Here is a 20,974-nt window from a genome sequence, read left to right on the forward strand (position 1 = left end):
GTGTCACATTGCAGCCTATCAATGAACATTTTGATGATATTCTAATTCAATGTGATACACCTTCTTGTTTCTGTTTCTTTTTCATCCATTATTTTTATTTTCAAAATGTTTATGCTTTTAATTGATGGGTCATGTTATTTTATGCTTTATTTTCTTTCCCTCATATGTTTTGCCTTGATATAACTTCAAAGCTAGAAACAAATTAAGAACAAGAATTCACAAGCAGACACTGACAAAATGCCAATGGGAATATGGCGAGTCATTTGACAAGTAGCTCAAAACTCTCAGCAGTTTTACATCAAACGATCTGTTTGTTGCAACAGAGCTTGTGGTTGCTACAAACATAGCACAGATGAGTTTTTACATGTTTCGTGTAAAAAAAAATTTTTTGGACCACTGTAAGTATAATGCATTTTGTGCATGTGCAACCAAACCTAATACTAATATAACATTAAGGTCCCGACCTTTTTATTTTATTTTATTATTATCTTTTTTAATAAAAAAAAAGGTCTTGACCTTTGTATTTTTATGTTAACGTTCTTACAAAATAAGCAAGAATTTTATCAAACAACATAAACAGTTTTTATATTGAATGATGGTGTTCATATTAATTATTTCAGGAAACCAACAAAGCAACAGTGATGTTAAAAGTTCAGGTTCATTCATATAGTGGTTTTTTATAACGCATTTATCTTAATGCTCTGTTCAAAACAAATGTTTGAATTTTAGTTTTTCTGATTATAATACAAGGCAGTCAATTCAGCAACAACCCACAAAAACTGATTGGATTGAATCTTCATTTCATATCAATATGCAATACGGAACAGGCATGTCACAACACCCCATCCTACTAGTAAAACTGCATATGGGTGGCCACCAGGGCAGCTGCTGCTCTCTGAAACAGGGGAAGCTCAATGGTGTGAATAAGTAAATCCAAAAGTATTGCATTAACAAATGTTGGAACCCATGACTACAACGCAGTGGATTTAGGATTCATTTCAATGTGATGATACCTTTCTTAAATTCAAACCCAGCATCAGAATGAAGATTTAAGTGACTTCAAATACCTATGCTGACATTTGCAAAATGTGGTTATTAGATCAGTATGAATAAATCCAAATACACGGTTTATGTGGGTGAAAAATCAATCTGATCATGTGTGTTTATACAATGGAGGCTTTATTCAGAATAGAGGCACTTTAATATCTGCATAGTTATCCAATTTCCTTAACGAACAGCAGAAGTTGAGCTGTTGCTGTTAATAAAACAAAACAACTAATTCGGAAGCATGCTGGTTCTGAGTAGCCTGGTTGCCCAGAATGGACCTGTACCAGGTCCTGAGGGTGGTTGAAGCATTACTGCTAAACATAATTAAACTAATCTGTCAGAAGACCATCTAGTTCCTAACAATAGTGTATTGCCACTACTGGCAGAAATGAAGTACATTTAAATACAGAGCTATGTAGATGTATGGTTGGTGCCTTTACATGATGCTACTTTAAACTTATGAGCTACAACAGCAAATCACCAACCTGGCCAGCAAACCTAAATTTACTCTGTGTACAGAGCATATTAGTCTGGAAAGAGGCAGGTAAAGACTGATTTCAAAGCCAGGACAAATAGAGTCAATGAAAACCATTTAAAACCAGATCAGATAACTATGGATGTGATGCACAGACCTTTAAAAAAAGAATAAAGATAAATGCAAGGTCTGGTGAAAAGTAATAAAAGCTTTGTGATTAATATGACAATCAGCACCGGTCAAGTAAAATCTAGACAAAGGGAAATACATGTATATTGCATGTAATACATTTTGATTACACACATCCAAATACTCACATGGGTATAGTCTCGACAAGTTTGATATGAAAGGCTGCTACATTTTATCGAAGTTGCAAGAGTCAACAAAGCACTATGTCAAATTCCCGCTAGGTGCAACAAATCAGTAATTTCCATCAGCCACATCTCAAAAGATTTTTCCACAAAGAAGAGATGTTTCTTTTTACAATGTCCATGCTATATTATATTGTTTTTGCTGATAGGGGGTTAGAGTAGCGTGGTGTTGGAACCCACCCAGTATATCAATGTATGGGTGTAGAATGATATCACAGTTGTAAATCATGCAGAGGCATAGGAAAATATCAGAGCAAAATTTGTTTAATTTGGGGCAGGATCAAAAGAGATAGCCATGTGTGCTCTCTTAGCTTTACATTTAGGACAGATTGGGGAGACAGAGGGATAGAAGGAGTGTAGTTTAGTTTACTTTGAACTGGATAAGTTGTTGCTTGGAGTTTATCGAACAGCTGTGGATGGCAAGAGTGGAGGAATTCCAGACCTCATCACTGTCTGTAATACCATCTTCCTCCCAGGCCTCCTTCAGGTGCAAGTAGAAGCAGGTTCATAAGCTGCAAAAGTGTTGACAAAATGAAGGACTAGTCTCTTTGAGTTGGAGTCTGGTTCAGAAGATCGTACAGCACTGTGGGGGCAGGGAAAGATTCAACGTTTGTGATGTTTTTGCGTGTGTAATCTCTAATCTAGAGATTAAAGAAGAAATGTGAAGGTGGGAGTGCAAAACTCCCCTTCAGTTGTGCAAAGGTAGCAAAAGATTGTTCAATATATAGGTCTGCTAGCAAGTAGCAAGGTCTTTGTTTTTCCAGGACATAAATGTATTATCACTCAAAGAGGGGGAGAAGGTTGGGTGGTGCCAAATAGGAGTATAAGTTAAATAATTGGGTAGATTAAATGCTTTTTTTTTTACTTGCTGACAAATTCTCAGAAAGCTATTGACTATGGGACTGCAAGCAGTGTTGGTTTTCGGAAATGTGTTTGTTGAAAAAAGAAGAGCAGGAAGAGAGCTTTTAAGAAGGACCTGTTTGCTTGCAAGCCTTGCAGGGGTGGAATAACTTAGACTTAGACAACATTTATTGTCATTTTGTACACATAGACTATACAAAACAAAATTTTGTTTAATCAGTGGCATTACCTGGGAATGCTTTTTGGGCAGGCTGTCCCCACTCAAGTCACTTCTGAGAGACATGAATTTACTTTTGTCCCAATTTATAGTGTAGCCAGATAGCTCACAAAATGTATTAATATGTTTGAGCAAAGAAGGAATAGACCTTTCCAAGTTCACAGAGAATCAGGATTACATCATCTGCATAGAGTCGTGGTCCACTTTACCTAAGCTTAAAGGAGAAATGGAGTGGTAGCCTAGTAAACTAGCCCCACCCACCAGTGGCCAAAATCATTTTCCTCTGCGAGTTTGGTCTAGCATCGATCAATGCCCCAGGCCCTAGAACAGGTGGGCCAATCACAACGCAGAGATGTGTTTTGCTTTGAATTTCTGGATGCAAAGCAGGCGGGGTTTTGAGGGCATGATGACAAAGCTGCACAATGCTGGAGAAAGCACCACAAGGAAGATGGCAATTACTGTTGAACAGTTTTCATTTGACTCAGCTTTGGAATCAGTTTTGGAAGGATTAGACTTGGGGTTTTCATTGAAATGTGAGCAGGAAGAGGCTCTACGCGAATTCATTTTTAAGTATTCGCCATTTTACCGACAGGCTGTTTGTTTACACTCCCCCCCCAGCTTTCTGTCTCGCTTGCTACATCACAGCCAGTTGCGCTCGTTGGTCAGAGCGTTGGCCAATAGGCACAGACATGGTTTGAAAAACAACGGGTTGTTCTCGTCAGCAATCTTCTGATGTCTCATTCATCAGGGCCAGACTGAATTACACATTTAATCTCACATTTAGTCTGGTTTATCAGGCTAATGGAGTGGTGGTTTCTCATAATGTAGAGGTTCCATTGCTAATGCAAAAGGTACCGGGTTCAGTGGGCCGCCTTGACAACAGGGGTGTTGCAGCTTTTATTATAAGCTTTAGGTATTATTACCAGAAGTGTAGTGGTTAAAGTATTTATATTTCATAATGGTAACAAAGTACAAATACTTTTTTAGTAGCCGATGTAAGGTAACAAAGTACAAATACCTTACTTAATCAGATATTTTGGGTATCTATACTTTCTACTTTTCAATTCAATTCAGTTTATTTATATAGCGCCCAGGCGCGCTGGAAGCTGTTTCAAGCGAGGGGGGCTGATGGCTGGGTTGGAAAACACGTGACATCATTATGTTGAGGGCTGTGGCTGACGTTTTTAACATAATATTGTAGGCCTACATTTGTCGCCAAAAACTGCCATTTAAAATGCATCGGAACAAACCATGAACATTTTAAACTTTATTTCTTCTCTTTTAATCATTCAAAACAAACAACAGCTCCCAATCAACAGGATCAGGAATACTTGAATGAAACATGGCCTAAATATAGCCTAAACTGAGCATTAAGCGTCTTGAAAGTCCATTCGACTATGGATATGGGGAATGATTTCATATCTGAAACAAAAAACACACACACAAAAAAAAAAAACTAATTTCATATTTTATCACTTAATAGCTTAATACAGACATAATATTCAGTGATATGCAGCCTTATTCTTGCGTATAGGGGAATTAAAACCATTTCTCACCTCGAAATAGTCAGAAATACGTTTCTGCTGCCTATTGCTAGCCATGCCTAAACGAATGTGAGGTGGCGGAAGCACTTCCGGGGGAGGAGTAGCCTAGTTTTTTATGAAATATTAAAATAATGAATCATTAGTTTATATCTTATACACAGCCCATCATTTTAATCCCATATCAAACACAGTCTTTAAAAAATAAATACATAAATAATTTCATGTTTTTAAGTACAATATTATGTTACTCCACAGCCTCCCACCATGGGGGGCTGATGCTATGACGAGGGAGGCTGCAGCCCCCGCAGCACCCCCCTTCCCGTGCCACTGATAGCGCCAATTCACAACACATGTCATATCAAGGCACTTTACAGAGAGAATTCAACCAGATCATACAGTCAATTGATACTTCTTACATTCACAAAATAGATTAGTTACTTCGTAGTCCATTTCAGGTTCTTTCTCTTAATGATAAACAGCGTTTAAAAAAAAAATATATCCTTACAATTTGAACCATCGATTTGATGGAACCATCGATTTGAACCATTTGATTATGGTTGCAGGCAGTTTTTAACAAATTTGTTGTTTGACAACTGACAAAAAAGTTAATACGAAGAAAACGGAGAATGAAAAAGGAGAGCTTATCAGATGTAAATAACTTATGTTTTCCAATATACAGTATGCTAATGTTTTCAAAGAAGAGACTACACAAAACTTGAGCAAAATGTGCCAACCAAGCACCAACAAAAAAGTTGGTCGCCAAGCACAGCAGTCTACATCCCTAGATGTATGTGGAAGAACTTTTTAGGATGTTGGATGCAAAGTTAAATTAGACCTAGTTGCCATCGGCTATAAAATGTGGTAAAGTATCAATCAGAATTCTTTTTTTTTTTTTTTTTTTTTATTAACTGCTTGGATTAATTATTCATGTTGACAGCACCTTCTACAGTATAGAGTATAGACAAGTTTATAAAGGTAGTTGTTAGCAAGGCAGACCTGGAAGCAACAGTTGTTGTGTCCAGTCCAAAGCCCCCAGAGATTTCTGCAGCTCAGCTGAGATGTACTTTATAGATTATTGATAACTTACCTCTGAAGTTTTACTTTTGTCACCACTGCAATACTTATAGACAAAGGATCAATAGATACTCAGCAATAGAAATGTGTGCTTTTTTCATATATCAACTGATGTAATTAAAGTAATTACTGTTGACAAGTCTGATTACTACTCATTGTCAGGAGGTTTGTTCCTGGAAAATTTGCTTTGGTTTGTTTATTCAAAATGTGAACAAATAGATTTCAGTTTTGATATCAACGATTTTTTTTCCCATCCGCAAGATTAGACTTGTTGGAATTTTCTGTTGTAAAGATTTCTCTTTTAACAGCCAGTATGACAAGTTTCAATCAGTCATGTTAGAACACATTTATGAAGCAGTTATTCTCATATAAAAATAAAAAGGAAAACAGCATCCAGGAAGGATTACTGAAAAAAAAACAACAACGATATTTTGCACAGTAGCAGCAGAAGGGGGCCATGCCAGGTCCCTTTCTTACCCCTTTCTTACTATCAAAATATATACTCTCAAAATACACTCACCGGCCACTTTATTAGGTACACCTGTCCAACTGCTCGTTAACACTTAATTTCTAAGCAGCCAATCATATGGCGGCAACTCAGTGCATTTAGGCATGTAGACATGGTCAAGACAATCTCCTGCAGTTCAAAGCGAGCATCAGTATGGGGAAGAAAGGTGATTTGAGTGACTTTGAACGTGGCATGATTGTTGGTGCCAGAAGGGCTGGTCTGAGTATTTCAGAAACTGCTGATCTACTGGGATTTTTACGCACAACCATCTCTAGGGTTTACAGAGAATGGTCCGAAAAAGAAAAAACATCCAATGAGCGGCAGTTCTGTGGGCGGAAATGCCTTGTTGATGCCAGAGGTCAGAGGAGAATGGCCAGACTGGTTGGAGCTGATAGAAGGGCAACAGTGACTCAAATAACCACCCGTTACAACCAAGGTGGGCAGAAAAGCATCTCTGAACGCACAGTACGTGGAACTTTGAGGCAGATGGGCTACAGCAGCAGAAGACCACACCGGGTGCCACTCCTTTCAGCTAAGAACAGAAAACTGAGGCTACAATTTGCACAAGCTCATGGAAATTGGACAATAGAAGATTGGAAAAACGTTGCCTGGTCTGATGAGTCTCGATTTCTGCTGCGACATTCGGATGGTAGGGTCAGAATTTGGCGTCTACAACATGAAAGCATGGATTAATCCTGCCTTGTATCAACGGTTCAGGCTGGTGGTGGTGGTGTCATGGTGTGGGGAATATTTTCTTGGCACTCTTTGGGCCCCTTGGTACCAATTGAGCATCGTTGCAACACCACAGCCTACCTGAGTATTGTTGCTGACCATGTCCATCCCTTTATGACCACAATGTACCCAACTTCTGATGGCTACTTTCAGCAGGATAATGCGCCATGTCATAAAGCTGGAATCATCTCAGACTGGTTTCTTGAACATGACAATGAGTTCACTGTACTCAAATGGCCTCCACAGTCACCAGATCTCAATCCAATAGAGCATCTTTGGGATGTGGTGGAACGGGAGATTCGCATCATGGATGTGCAGCCGACAAATCTGCGGCAACTGTGTGATGCCATCATGTCAATATGGACCAAACTCCCTGAGGAATGCTTCCAGCACCTTGTTGAATCTATGCCACCAAGAATTGAGGCAGTTCTGAAGGCAAAAGGGGGTCCAACCCGTTACTGGCATGGGGTACCTAATAAAGTGGCCGGTGAGTGTATATACTTATGCAATAATGGTTTGATCAATTTTTTCTTCTCTGTATGGAAAATCTAGGGAGTTAAGTAATTAAAACTTGCCTAGTCCTATTCAGTCTCTACTTACTGTTGCTGTTTACATACATGGTAGAGTTGGCATTACAGTACAGCCAATTTGATTCAGCATTTTTTCAGAAAATTTAATTTATTCTGGGTAGAGAGCAGACTCCAGTTTCAGAAAGTGGGGTAAATATATATGCTACGCCATCTACTGATTTGTGTACCTTTGCTTGTAGGTTCTTTCCAGATCTATGGAGAGATATTTGTGCCATCGGTTTGAGCGCGCAGGAACCAATCCGAGCGCGCAGTGAGACAACACGCGCACGCGCAAAGCCGGTCTGGCTCGCGCTCAACTCTGTAAAACCCTCTCAACACACTGTTCTCGCGCTCAGTTTCATCTCTGCGCGTGCTCGAATCCGTCTCTGCTCGCGCTCGACCTGCTCTCTCTCCGCGCTCAACACCAGCTGTGCGCTCGGCTGTTTCTCTGCTCGCTCGACTCTCTGCGCTCGCAACTTCAGCAATGTATGTAAATGAACCATACCATCAGCCAATCACACCCAGCTTCTTTTCATCCAATGAAAGCATTCCTTCCTTCTTCTTCTTCTTTTTCTATCATGGCGGATCGCAAGCAACTTTAAGGTGCATACCGCCACCTACTGTTCATGAGTGTGTAGCAACATTGTTTTACATCTATTAAATTCTATTTTTTAATTTTGTATTCTGAAGATAACTAATTAATGCTTTCCTTAATCTATAAATATCCTTTATATTTCTTTTATTTCCCAATAATCCTTTAAGACTCCATTCTTATCCTGTCCTTTCAACTACTCTTCTCAATTTTTCCCTTTCAGGTTCATATGTTTTACAGTTCATTAATACGTAAGCATTCGTTCCAAATACTACACCGGGTTAAATGAAAAAATAAAAATAAAAACACAATCAGGAAAATCAAACAACTCTTACAGTTATTTTGTCAACATTCCTAAGATAGTACTATAAAATATCTTGAATTATCTCAAATAAACTTCAGTAAAACAGTTATTAGATCATTGCCTCATCCATCTCTTTTACCTGCTATTGACATGGATTTAAATTTGCTGTTTTAAAAGAAAAATAAGGAGGATATTTCAGGGTCAAGTATGGTTCAACAGTATATAGATAATGTTTTGGATCATATTGGCCTTACTCTTAGCTTTTGTGGCGGGTGTTTCTTCTTTTTGTTGTTTTTTATGGAGGTTGGCAAACAACAATTACCGCCACCAACTGAAAAACCCTGTTTATCAAATTATTCTTTTTAATATATATAATAAAGAATAACCCTCTTATTTAGAGTCCATCTGTAAAAGGTCTTCTAAATAATAATTGTTAAATTTCAGATCAGGTCTGCTGTCTGAATAATTGTGTTTAAATTAATATAACGGTTGCTGATCTAAAATCAGAGCAAACTAAACTTCTTAATGGAATGATTTCTTCAATCCATTGTAAGGCCAATATGATCCAAAACCTTTCTCCTTTGTAGGCTGAATTCCATCACTGATTCTTTTACCCGATTTAAAAATAAATTCTGGAACTAAAACAAAACACCATTCCTAATATTGGAATATTTTGAAGCATCCATAAAAAATTTAACATATCCATAATATTTTTTATCTATATATTGTTGAACCATACTTGAACCTGAAATATCCTCCTTATTTTTCTTTTAAAACAGCAAATTTAAATCCATGTCAATAGCAGGTAAAAGAGATGGATGAGGCAATGATCTAATAACTGTTTTACTGAAGTTTATTTGAGATAATTCAAGATATTTTATAGTACCATCTTAGGAATGTTGACAAAATAACTGTAAGAGTTGTTTGATTTTCCTGATTGTGTTTTTATTTTTATTTTTTCATTTAACCCGGTGTAGTATTTGGAACGAATGCTTACGTATTAATGAACTGTAAAACATATGAACCTGAAAGGGAGAAATTGAGAAGAGTAGTTGAAATGACAGGCCAAGAATGGAGTCTTAAAGGATTATTGGGAAATAAAGGAAATATAAAGGATATTTATAGATTAAGGAAAGCATTAATTAGTTATCTGCAGAATACAAAATAAAAAAATAGAATTTAATAGATGTAAAACAATGTTGCTACACACTCATGAACAGTAGGTGGCGGTATGCACCTTAAAGTTGCTTGCGATCCGCCATGATAAAAAAGAAGAAGAAGAAGGAACGAATGCTTTCATTGGATGAAAAGAAGCTGAGTGTGATTGGCTGATGGTATGGTTCATTTACATACATTGCTGAAGTTGCGAGCGCAGAGAGTCGAGCTTGCCATAGCCGAGCGCACAGCTGGTGTTGAGCGCGGAGAGAGAGCAGGTCGAGCGCGAGCAGAGACGGATTCGAGCACGCGCAGAGATGAAACTGAGCGCGAGAACAGTGTGTGTTTAGAGGGTTTTACAGAGTTGAGCGCGCGCCAGACCGGCTTTGCGCGTGCGCTTGTTGTCTCACTGCGCGCTCGGATTGGTTCCTGCGCGCTCAAACCGATGGCACAAATATCTCTCCATACAGATCCAAATGACATCGATAAGGCTAAAAGATGTCCGGGTTCGGCTCATTAGTCTGGAGTCCCTTTCCTACCCTGGATTGTTTTCTTATTGTCGACCCCAACGAAAGGTGAAGGGATAAAAGCTAGGAATAGGAGGTAGGAGCAACAATTTGAAGTATTTGGATTGAGCCCGAGTTAAGTCATTCAAGAGTTCAGGTTGAGCATAGAGTAACAAGATACAGCACATGATCCACCATGGCAAGGGGAGGAAGGAAGAAGCATATATATATAGATATATACGATGCTGTTGTCTGTAGAATAAGAAAGCATGTCACAATTTTCTGCTGTCTCTTAATTTTTTGTATATTTCGCTGTGATCAAACTTCACTACTACTACTACTTTAGCTTTCAATAGGGCTTTTTGATGAGACAAAATGTATTTAATATCTTTGCGGCACAAACTAAAGTTTGCCTCTGTACAGGTGTGGTGTGGTCACATCAAAGTAAGTATAAAGTCTGTTGTAAGTAAGTTTGTGGTTATCTACTAATTTAATTTGCTATTGTTTTTTTATTGCTTAAATGACATTTGTTCATGTTGATTAGTTTGTTTTAGCTTGCCATTTAAACAGCATTGTTAAGTGAGATCAAAGGTTCAGTATAATTGCAGCCCTTTTAATCTGTCTAAAATAAGATTTCATGTAAAGCTTTCTCATTTGTATTGATTTGTACTACTGCTTGGTAGTATTACTACTTGGTCCTCTGTGGGACATCTTTAAAATTTGTAAACATATTTTAGTTGTCTTTGTTAGACTTTTATAAACCTGTCAAACCTGTACTTGGTATTTCTAAGAAACCACCCATGACAGTTGGCTCACTGTTTTTCAATGGATTGTGACCTGAAGTGGCAACTTGAAAAGAATACTGAGAAAACACCTCATAGTAAGTGGAATTAAAAACCTGTTCCTGGATTTCCTTTATTCCCACTGATGAAGGAGAGTAAAATATATAGTCAGGCTTTAACGCACATTCTTTCTTCAACATAATGATGATTGGAATTGCAATCTGTGAATATAGGCATTTATGAAGCATAGGTGAAAATTCAACTGAATAAACTGAATTAACTGAAACTGAATCTCAACCAAGCATGAGGGCTGGGTGGGAATTCATCTTGTTCTTATTCATCAGCTTATGCATATGACCAAAGTTAATTTCAGCGCTGATGTTTTTTAGCTGAGATCTGAGCGCCAATGATTTAAATATGTATCAATAAAACTCTTCTAATTTCCTTTCTATTTGTGTGAGGGTTTTTTTAAGTTGAAATGCAAGTTTAGTTTATTTATACAACTTGCACAGAATTTAATGTCCATTAGATTCAAGAAAATACATGCAAATAAGCCTTGTAGATGGCTTCACAGAAACAGATGGATGAGGAAAGAGACGTCCCAACATTTGCTTTGGGGTCTTACATTTAAATGCAGCTCTCAAACCATCACAACCCACTGCAATACTATAGACAAAGAAATCTCCCACATGCTACACAATTTACAAGCAGTGTGTAAAAATGTGGCATTTTTGAGCAAAGCTAACATAGCTGCTCTGGGACTTATAAACTGAGCCCTTTTAAACTCCCTTCTCATTATTAATTCTGCATCAACATTTTCCAAATACTCATTCCAAAAAAAGTTTCAATTTGAAAAAATAAAACAAACAAGGTTTTGATGGGCTACTGTATAAAAACCTTGAACTCAATGCTATTCCTGAAATTTTGAATTGAAAAACCTTCCTGGATGGGAAGCAAAAAATCTTTAAACTTGGAAACAAGTTTAAACAACAAGTTTCTTTTTCTTGGAATGACAATGACCTGGATTACTGAGAATCTTCACCAGCACATGTCCAAATACTCATTGTACAGTCCATTTATACTGAAACTATTCATAATTTATGAGGTCTTGTTGTATTAGTAATAAATACAACCATCCTTATTCTAATTTCATCTTTCATTACCTTTGTTAATCTATTTTGAGCCACTTATTTCACTTAAATTTCGAATTTTCCTATAACAGGTATTTATTTCTGAGAAATGTCTAAACTAAACAATTATTCTAAATAGCCAATATCTAATTTCAGTAATAACTGAACTGGTCATATTATTACACTGTCAATTTGTATAAACCTTAAAAAGTTCATCTCAGTTTTGATGCATTCAACTGCTTAAACTGGTATATGTTATTGCAGAATAAACTGTACACAGAACGCTGCTTCCATCTGTCAGGCAGATTATAAAATTGCAGTTACAAAGCAGTATTTGCAGGCAAGAATCGTGTCTATAGATGCTGGCAACGGATTACTATTGTTCTATGCAAGCCTGCAGGGCAAACACTACCTGACAAGACCTGACCTGAAAACTCCAGGTGTAGTTGAAGAGAAGACAAACAATAGGAACTAACTGAAAGGGAGGGCAAAGCACAGGAATGGCTGTATACAACAGGCACTTCTACTGTACCTCCATGGGTAATTTCCCCTTGGCACAAGCATGGATGCAACTTCAACTTGATTCAGATACCAACTAACCAGTAAACGATTTAGGTTTGTTCAAGCTTCCCTGCTCAACACACTAAACACCCCATCCTCATGATGAAACATGATGGTGGCAGTATGTTGCTGTGGGAGAATTGTTCTTCTCCAGAACTAAAAGGGATGCTGGTCAGATGTGAAATTGGGTCGAGATAAATGAACGCTAACTCTGCAGGAAACCTTAAAGAAGCTCACAGTACGCATCTGTCTGTCTGTCTGTCTGTCTGTCTGTCTGTCTGTCTGTCTGTCTGTCTGTCTCCTAGCTGCTAATACTGTATTAGGTTGCTAATCATATAAAGGACAACATAGATAAGCAAACTATGCAGTCAGTCATAGATTCCATTTTCTGTACAGACTGGGAAACAAAAACCTGATCACCCTGTCCAGGTTCTACCTTTATTTGTTTTCCTCTCTTCAAACAGCAAGTCAAAAGTTTTAGTTGGCTAAAGGCTTCAGTCAACCTGACTTTTTTTTTTTTTTCTCCTTTATTTAAACAGGTAAACCCCATCGAGATCTGGATCTCATTTTCCAGGGGGACTTGGGGAAGGATTGGGTCTTAATCCTTCATATATAATATATTTGTATTTCTACTTTCCTTTTATAATTTGGATGATCACAAACGATAAAATAGGGGACATTGTAGAACTATCAAATGACTGAGGAAATGGTTGGTAATTTTTGTATTTCTTTACTCCTTTTACATTGTACGATCATAAATAATAGAACAGTGGTATTATGAACCCATCAAAGGACTAAGAAAGTGCTTAGTAAATGTTTTTGTATTCAGATATATAATTTGTACTGTCATACACCAGTACAAATAGATGCTATGCACCTAATGTTACCTGGTATCTATCAAGAGTTAAACTGTAAACAGCTTTTGTAAGGGGAAAATCTAACTTTATGATAAGTCAGGGGTGGGTTTTTCATAAATTCTGTTAACGTTAACCTACTCCTTTTGAGTTTGCGAAATCCACATATTTTCCTGTGGCGGCATTTGTTTGTTGTTGTCTTTGTTTGCTACTCAATAAACTAATAAACTAACCAATATATTTCACCAGTTCCAAATGAGCAATACGTCAAGGCTTTTCTGATTTTTAAACAGGTTTTTTTCAGAGATTTAAAAGAAAGGAGTGGATCCAGCTTGGACCTCTAAGGAAGGGCTGAAATGATTGTGTGCACAACAAAATCTTGTGAAGTTCTTTTGAATGTTTGATCACCTTCTTTCTTTATTTGACACATTCAAACTCATATTTATTATTTGTTTTCAAATAGTATACACATTTCCTTGGAAACCAGTCAACAAGATATATTTTTATCTAGCAGGTTGCAGAGTCAGTAGTGTAACATTTAAAGAAAACATATAATCTTCACATCATTTTCTTTTAAGTTGGAGTTTTTGGTTTCCTCAGCTTTCTTCAGCTGCTTCCTCCCTGTTTTTGCCTTTGCCTCTCTTTCCTCCCTTTCCCGTCTTCTTATTGAAGTAGCCTTTAGCGAGGACGCACACACATCTACAAAACTCGCGGAAGTTTACTTCTCCATCATGGTTTTTGTCCAACATTTCCATTGCTTCCTCAATGTCAACTGCATTAATTTTATCCTGGTGAAGATGCAAATGTAACAGTTTAAGAGCAGCATGAACATCAAAACTCATCAACAACTCATGCACATTTTTTACACTTCGTTACCTTTAATTCAGGGCTCTCCATCTCCTGTTCAAAGAGCTTTTTGAGCTCCTCCTTGCTCAGCTGACCCTTCTTGCCTCCATCATCAGCATACTCCATAAAAACATCCACCATGTTTGTGATGATCTGATCCAGTCGGGCCATAACTGAAACTTGTCAAAACAAACAAAGTTCCAAGAAATGCAAAGTATAGAACTCAGCACATGGATGCATGCATTAAAAAAAGCAACACATAAATTAATATAATGTTAAAAGATTCTGAAACAGACTGCATGTTATCATTTTCATTTTTTGCATAACACACCCCCTATCAGCCCAGATAATAAGAAACAGCTGTTTCTGAGTGCTCACCTGACAGTTTCTGTGCACAAAGTGAGAAGAAGTTATGTCACCAGCTCGGTCCCTGAAGAGACTGTTGGGGTTTGGGAGGAAAGAGGCTCTCTTAAAGAGGACACAGTCAATGACTCACATAAATGCACCCATTGATAGACACAACCACACACACGCACAACCACCCTACACACACACACGCACACATATGTTATGTCATACTATCCTTGTGGGGACTTTCTTTTGACTTCCATTTATTTCCCACTCACTTCTATGGCCAAACCCAAACCCTTACCCTAACCTTTACAAACACATGCCTAACCCTAAACCAAACATAAACTCAATTCACACCTTAATCCTCAGCGTTAAACTCCCTATCCTAAGAAAAGAACCTTTCCATCATTGGAACCAGTCCTTGGTCCCCACAAGTACGTATAAGTCCCCAAAATATTGCATATTCATGGTAGGTTGTCCCCACAAGGCAACAAAATCATGGCCGCACACACACACACAAACCCACACAAACAGATCGCTAGTGATTCATGTTTTAAAAATGTGCTTCACTCCACCCATTGAGCTTCACTCACCCCACCTGCTGTCTGTGCGGCACAACAAACCCAACAAATATTAAACTAGAATTTAATATAAAATTTTTTAGAAAACTGATGGCTGTGTTTTGTTTCTTGCAAGTGTTAGTCTTTTGTAAATAAACCACTGCATGGGTTATATATTGAAAACCAGGTGACCACTTCAAACTCTAGTGTGTAAAAATATACACTGGATTTAGTGACAGAAATTTAATTTATTATACATTAGCATATTATTTATCACCATCTATTATGATAAATAACATGCTTATGAACTGAAATTCTCAATGTTTCTGTCTACGTTGCTTAGAAATAGTTGTTTATAATTACATAGGAGCAGGTCTCACTCTTGCTGTATGGAGGCAGACATCTTTTGTACTGTGGCAGTGCAGAATTACTTTATTTTCTAAACTGAATACTTTTTTTTTTTATTTCTCATTTTTTCTTTAAGAATAGGTGAATTGTTGTAACGCTTGATAAATACGGGCCCTGAAACTTAAGTTTCTTTGAAAAATATCCATATCCTGAGGCATGGATTTGTAACCAATCCATTAACTTTGATAACCATAAATAAAATTAATTGCAAACCAGCTTTCTACCTGACCTTAACTTAAACTCCATTTAAGTCCCACTGTTCTGCAAAGGCCTCAGGTTGTATTGGATAACCATGGTGAACAAACAGGATCATGAACACTAAAGAACACAGCTGACAGGTCAGCTTAGTGTAGGAGAAGCTATTTAGAGTTGATGGAGCAAAAAACAGGTTCATCCTGAAAGAAAACCTGTTTAGAGACTGTGAGATCTAAACCAAACAGCTCAAAGCTTAAGTAGGGCAGATTTAAATGTGGAATTTTTTGCAAATTTTTTAGTCCTGCTAAGTTAAACCTGTACATTCATAAGTTCAGTGCGGAACTAAAGTGTGCAACACCCTTCTCTTATTTACTTCTAGTTCTACTACTTTAAAGCAGCCGTGCTTTCTTGATTACTAACTTTCTTAATGCTTCATGGAAGGTTTCTTTCAGATTTTAAAATGTTTACTAATCTTCTATCCTTGTGCATGTATAAAGAATTTTTTTAAACAGGAAAATGTGCAGAGGTTGTACAAAAAAATAAGTCTAACACCTGAAAATATGTCCTCAGGATATACAGTATTCAAAAGTTATGAAGGAGTGAAATCCTAAAATTCAGTCAGATTTAACATCAGTCTTCATGCTAGCCACAGATTTGGAATAAAACTAAGGACTTGGCTATATTCTTCTAACAAATGGAAATAGGTTGATCTAAACCATTCTTTTAGAGCTGCGGTGGTATGTTTAGGCTCATTCTTTGTTTGAAAGCGGAATCTCTGCCCTAGCCAATGTCGAGTAGTTTAGTTTTATTCTGCTGAACTGGGCTGACTCTTACTTCTTTTTTCCACTCTGTGGTTCCAAGGCAGCAGGCTGGAAGCACTTTCCTTTTCAATTTAACCCCCACCAAGTTTTCTCTGTGGATCATTTTGCTCTTTAACCGGGCTGGATTACCTTCAGCCATTGTGTACTTCTCAGATTCCCCCTGCAGGAGAGGGGGAGGAAACTAAGCCCTTATATCATGTGTTGCTAAGGACAAAACATTAAACTTTTTAACACCCTCTTGTCCAGCTCAGGTTTTTCAAATTCACTGCTGGAGAGAGACTCCTGCAGCACCTCAGGGGTAAATCAACAACATCTACATTCAAATGCTTTTCATGCACTTCAGAAATCATGTGAAAGCTTTTATCAGGGCAGATTTATTTTATAATTCTAAAACTACACAAATACACCATGTCATTCTCCACTGATTTTCCATTTCTCCAATGATTCGTCGGGGAAATCACATCTCTTCTTAGATGATATCTTGTTGCAGCCTTAAGAACAGCTCTTATTAAATTGGTGCAATATGATTTTATTGGTTTAGATTCTAGTTTGGTTGAAAGGTAGTGAAGACATATCATTGTTTTGCTCAGTGCTCACTTTATTGTACATTGTTGGCAGCTCATCACACTTCTCTGTTTTACTACCCTCTTGGAGTTAGAAGCAAATAAAAGCAACTCAGGAGAGCCAGTGCATGAGACCCTTTTTTATATGTGGAGTATAAAAAATGGATCCGAGATATTTCATACTAAAGCTATAGATTTATACTCAGTGCCAGACTAAGATAGTATGTTGCTCAGAGGTAATTTTAAATTAGGGCTCTGCTCCTAATACAGCCTAAAGTAGGGGTTTGCATTGTATTTAAGCAGTTTGTCTTCCATTGTTTAGTGATTGAATGTTAGTGGCTTGGTTTTGTAACACTTTTTTGTCACATGATAAAAAAAAAAAAGGCTTTTCCTCTGATGTAATTTATAACTTTTTTGTTTTTGGCTGCACTGTTTGGTCCAACCTCCATTGCCAATTGATCAATTTGAAAAGCTTGTAAAAGCCTTCACTTCTTCTTTTCCATTTATCTGGTACTAACTACTAGAAGACCTTAAAAGGGCTAATTTCATTAACTCTTTTAAATCAGGCATAAAAACATATTTTTTACTAAAGTGTTATTAGCTTAATTTTCAAACTCTTCTTTACCTGCTTCTAATATGCAACCACAAAGTGCTTCTCTCTGTGTTAAAGTGGTTCGGTTCATGTACAGCACTAGTAATTGTCCTGTTACTGAGAAGTGCTATACAAACAAACTTGGATTATTTATATTTGGAACATAAAAGACTGGATAAAAGGATCATGGTGGAGCGACGGTTGGCCTGCAGCAACCTCTGGGCTCTGAGAAGTTGCTTCAGGTGGGGTATGCATATTTGTGTTCAAATTAGCCTGCCACATCTGTCCCCAATGAAATGTGTTGTTTTAGAGAAACCAGGAAATTTATTTTGAAGGGATGGTACTTATTTTTTAATGCAATATATAATTTTAAACCTTTTGTATGTTCTGGATTTGACAGATCCGTCTCCTATAAATGTGCTCCAGTCGAAAATGAGGTTTAAACAGACATCAGTCAATTCTGTCAACCCATTCCAGTCGATTTTTGTCTGTCTTTGCTTAAAGCAAAAAGAAAGTGGTTTAAAGGAGAATGCTGACATCTAGATTGCAGCTCTTAGAGCGAAAAGTTTTGTTCAAAAAAGCATGTACTGTAATTTTTAATAGCTCTCAAACACCTAAACCATTTGCCTAAAGCAAGATTTTTTTTGCACATATCTGTCTGAAATTCCTTTAAGTAATGGATATAGAACAGCTTATTTATCAAAATGAATAGCCTTTGGGTAGGCTTTTTGTTAACAAAAACAAATAAAGGTTGTATAGTTTAGGCAGAAAATGTTTAACTGTTGCTGAAGTTTTAATTTGAAATCATATATTTTCAAAAATAATAATTTGGCTTTCCAGAGTTTTTCTATTTAACACATCTGTGTATGTATCATTCTCTTCTTTTTAAAGATGATTTGAATAAATAAATCTTTAAGTATTTAAAAATGCAGAAAGAAATTTTTACTGAAATAACCTAAGGGCTGGTGCGTCATCTAGTGGACAAACTTAGGTATGACATGCCCTGCTACCAAGGACTACTGATCATTGTATTAGAGCAGGGGTGCTCAAGTCCATTCCTCAAGAGCTACTATCCTGCAACTTTTTGATGCAACCATTTTTAACACACCTGAATCAAATGAGTGGCTCGTTACCATGCCTCTGTTGGGCTAAATGAGGTTAGATTCAGGTGTGCTAGAGAAGAGATGCATCTAAAAGTTACAGGATGGTAGCTCTTGAGGACTGGACTTGGGCACCCCTGTATTAGAGGGTAGGAGAACTCTACTGCACTGCCTGCAGCTGGTAAAAGCTCCCTGCTCGGATGCTAACAGGTAACAACTGACATGAGCACAATACCCCCATATTGTGACCTCGTACTGGCAGCCAGTTGCAGAAGAATTTATTTCAAAACATTAATTCAATTCCAAGAATAAATTTAAGGTCAGATTGTCTGTTGCTTTTAACTAATACTAGGAATTTGCTTGGGACTTGAGGAGACAGAGTCTTTTTATGTGTTTTATTGTAAGTAAATCAGGTGGTGTGCGTCTTATTTTTTTTTTAATGAAGCTACATTATGTTATTAACTTTTGGTTAGTAAAGAGCTTTAAACGTTAAGTGATTAAAAGGTTTGATTATTGATTGATTGATTGTTAACTAATGTTTTTTTTAAATGACCTCTGCAAAGCTTCCAAAAAGTGTCCACAGAGTGGTATGAGACATTTTTTAGACTTTTTCATATAATTTTATTCTTTGCAAAGGCAAAGTTCACTGTAGTATATTACAGAGATACACTGTGTGCAGAATTATTAGGCAAATAACCACATCATCCTTTTCATACATGTTGTCCTACTCCAAGCTAAATTGGCTTGAAAGGCAATTACCAATTAAGTAAATCAGGTGGTGTGTGTCTATATAATGAGAAGGGGTGTGGCCTAATGACATCAACGCCCTATATAAGGTGTGCTTAATTATAAGGCAACTTCCTTTCCTTTGGGTAAATTGGTCAGAGAAGAAATTTGACAGACTCTGAAAAGTCAAAAATTGTCAGATGTCTTTCAGAGGGGTGCAGCAGTTTGGAAATTGCCAAGCTTTTGAACGGGATCATCGCACAATCAAGTGGTTCATGGTAAATAGCCAACAGGGGGCGAGAAGCATGTTGAAAAAAGAAGACGCAAAATAACTCCCCATGAATTGAGAAGGATTAAGCATGAAGCTGCCAGGAAGCCATTAGCTGCCATATTTCAGAGCTGCAACAAGTCTGGAGTGCCGAGAAGCACAAGGTGCTCAATACTCAGGGACCTGGCCAAGGTAAGAAAAGCCGAAAAAAGGCCACCTTTGAACAAAACACGCAAAATAAAACGTCATGATTGGGCAAAGAAATATCTGAAGACTGATTTCTCAGCCAGCAAGTTGAAGGTAGGGACTGGTTTGGGCTGGTATCACCAAAGATGAGCTTGTGGGACCTTTTTGGGTTGATGATGGAGTCAAGATCAACACCCAGACCTACTGCCAGTTTCTGGAAGACACCTTCAAACAGTGGTACAAGAAGAAGTCGCCATCATTCAAGAAAAACCTGATATTCATGCAGGACCATGCTCCGTCACACGCATCAAAACACACCACAGCGTGGCTGGCCAGAAAGTCTAAAAGGAGAAAAAATGACATAGCTTCCTTGATCTGAACTCCATCGAGAACCTGTGGTCCTTCATGTAATGTGAGATCTACAGCGAGAGAAAACAGTCCACCTCTCTGAACAGTGTCTGGGAGGCTGTGGTGGCTGCTGCACGCAATGTGGATCGTAAACAGATCAAGACTGACAGAATCTATGGATGGAAGGCTTTTGAGCTTCACTGTGAAGAAAGGTTGTTTTTTTGTTTTTGAATGTCGCAAATGTTTATTTCTGAATTTTGAGTTGTTATATTTGTTTATTACATTCCCTAATAATTCTGCAAAGTAATATTTACCTGCACATACAGACATCCTCATAAAATGGCCAAATCTAAAAAAAAAAAAAAAAAAAACACCTTCCACAAATATGAAACTTTGATATTAGGGAGTCTTTTGTGTTGATTGAGAACACAACTGTGGCCTAATAGTAAAAATAATCACCAAAAATACAACTTGCCTATTAATTCTGCACAGTGTATATACTGTATGCAGAATTGTATGCAGGTGAAAGTCCCCAGTCATCCAGGTCATAGTCATTCCGAAGAATATTAAAAAAAAAATCCACTGCAATTGGTTTCCAAGTTTAAAGACGTTTCGCTTCCAGGAAGCTTTTTCAATGGATGGATGGATGGATGGATGGATGGAAGGAAGGAAGGAAGGAAGGAAGGAAGGAAGGAAGGAAGGAAGGAAGGAAGGAAGGAAGGAAGGAA

At 37.5% G+C, this 20,974-nt stretch overlaps 1 protein-coding gene across 2 annotated transcripts; it reads right to left on the reverse strand.

Moving 5' to 3' along the window:
• Positions 1-13,672: 13,672 nt before the first annotated feature.
• On the reverse strand, positions 13,673-14,667 carry s100w (S100 calcium binding protein W). 2 transcript variants are annotated; one of them, XM_038290172.1, is made up of 3 exons: positions 14,507-14,667; positions 14,159-14,307; positions 13,673-14,070 (listed from the first exon to the last, which is right to left on the reverse strand). In XM_038290172.1, exons 2-3 carry the CDS (start codon positions 14,297-14,299, stop codon positions 13,879-13,881), a joined length of 333 nt encoding a protein of 110 aa, XP_038146100.1. In that variant the 5' UTR covers positions 14,300-14,307; positions 14,507-14,667; the 3' UTR covers positions 13,673-13,878. The 2 variants fall into 2 exon arrangements, with proteins under 2 accessions (XP_038146100.1, XP_038146101.1); XM_038290173.1 differs by having other exon boundaries at positions 14,159-14,301; positions 14,507-14,663.
• Positions 14,668-20,974: the final 6,307 nt, after the last annotated feature.

Source organism: Cyprinodon tularosa, unplaced genomic scaffold, assembly GCF_016077235.1.
Source record: "Cyprinodon tularosa strain WSP-4 unplaced genomic scaffold, ASM1607723v1 ctg277, whole genome shotgun sequence".
Classification (NCBI taxonomy): domain Eukaryota; kingdom Metazoa; phylum Chordata; class Actinopteri; order Cyprinodontiformes; family Cyprinodontidae; genus Cyprinodon; species Cyprinodon tularosa.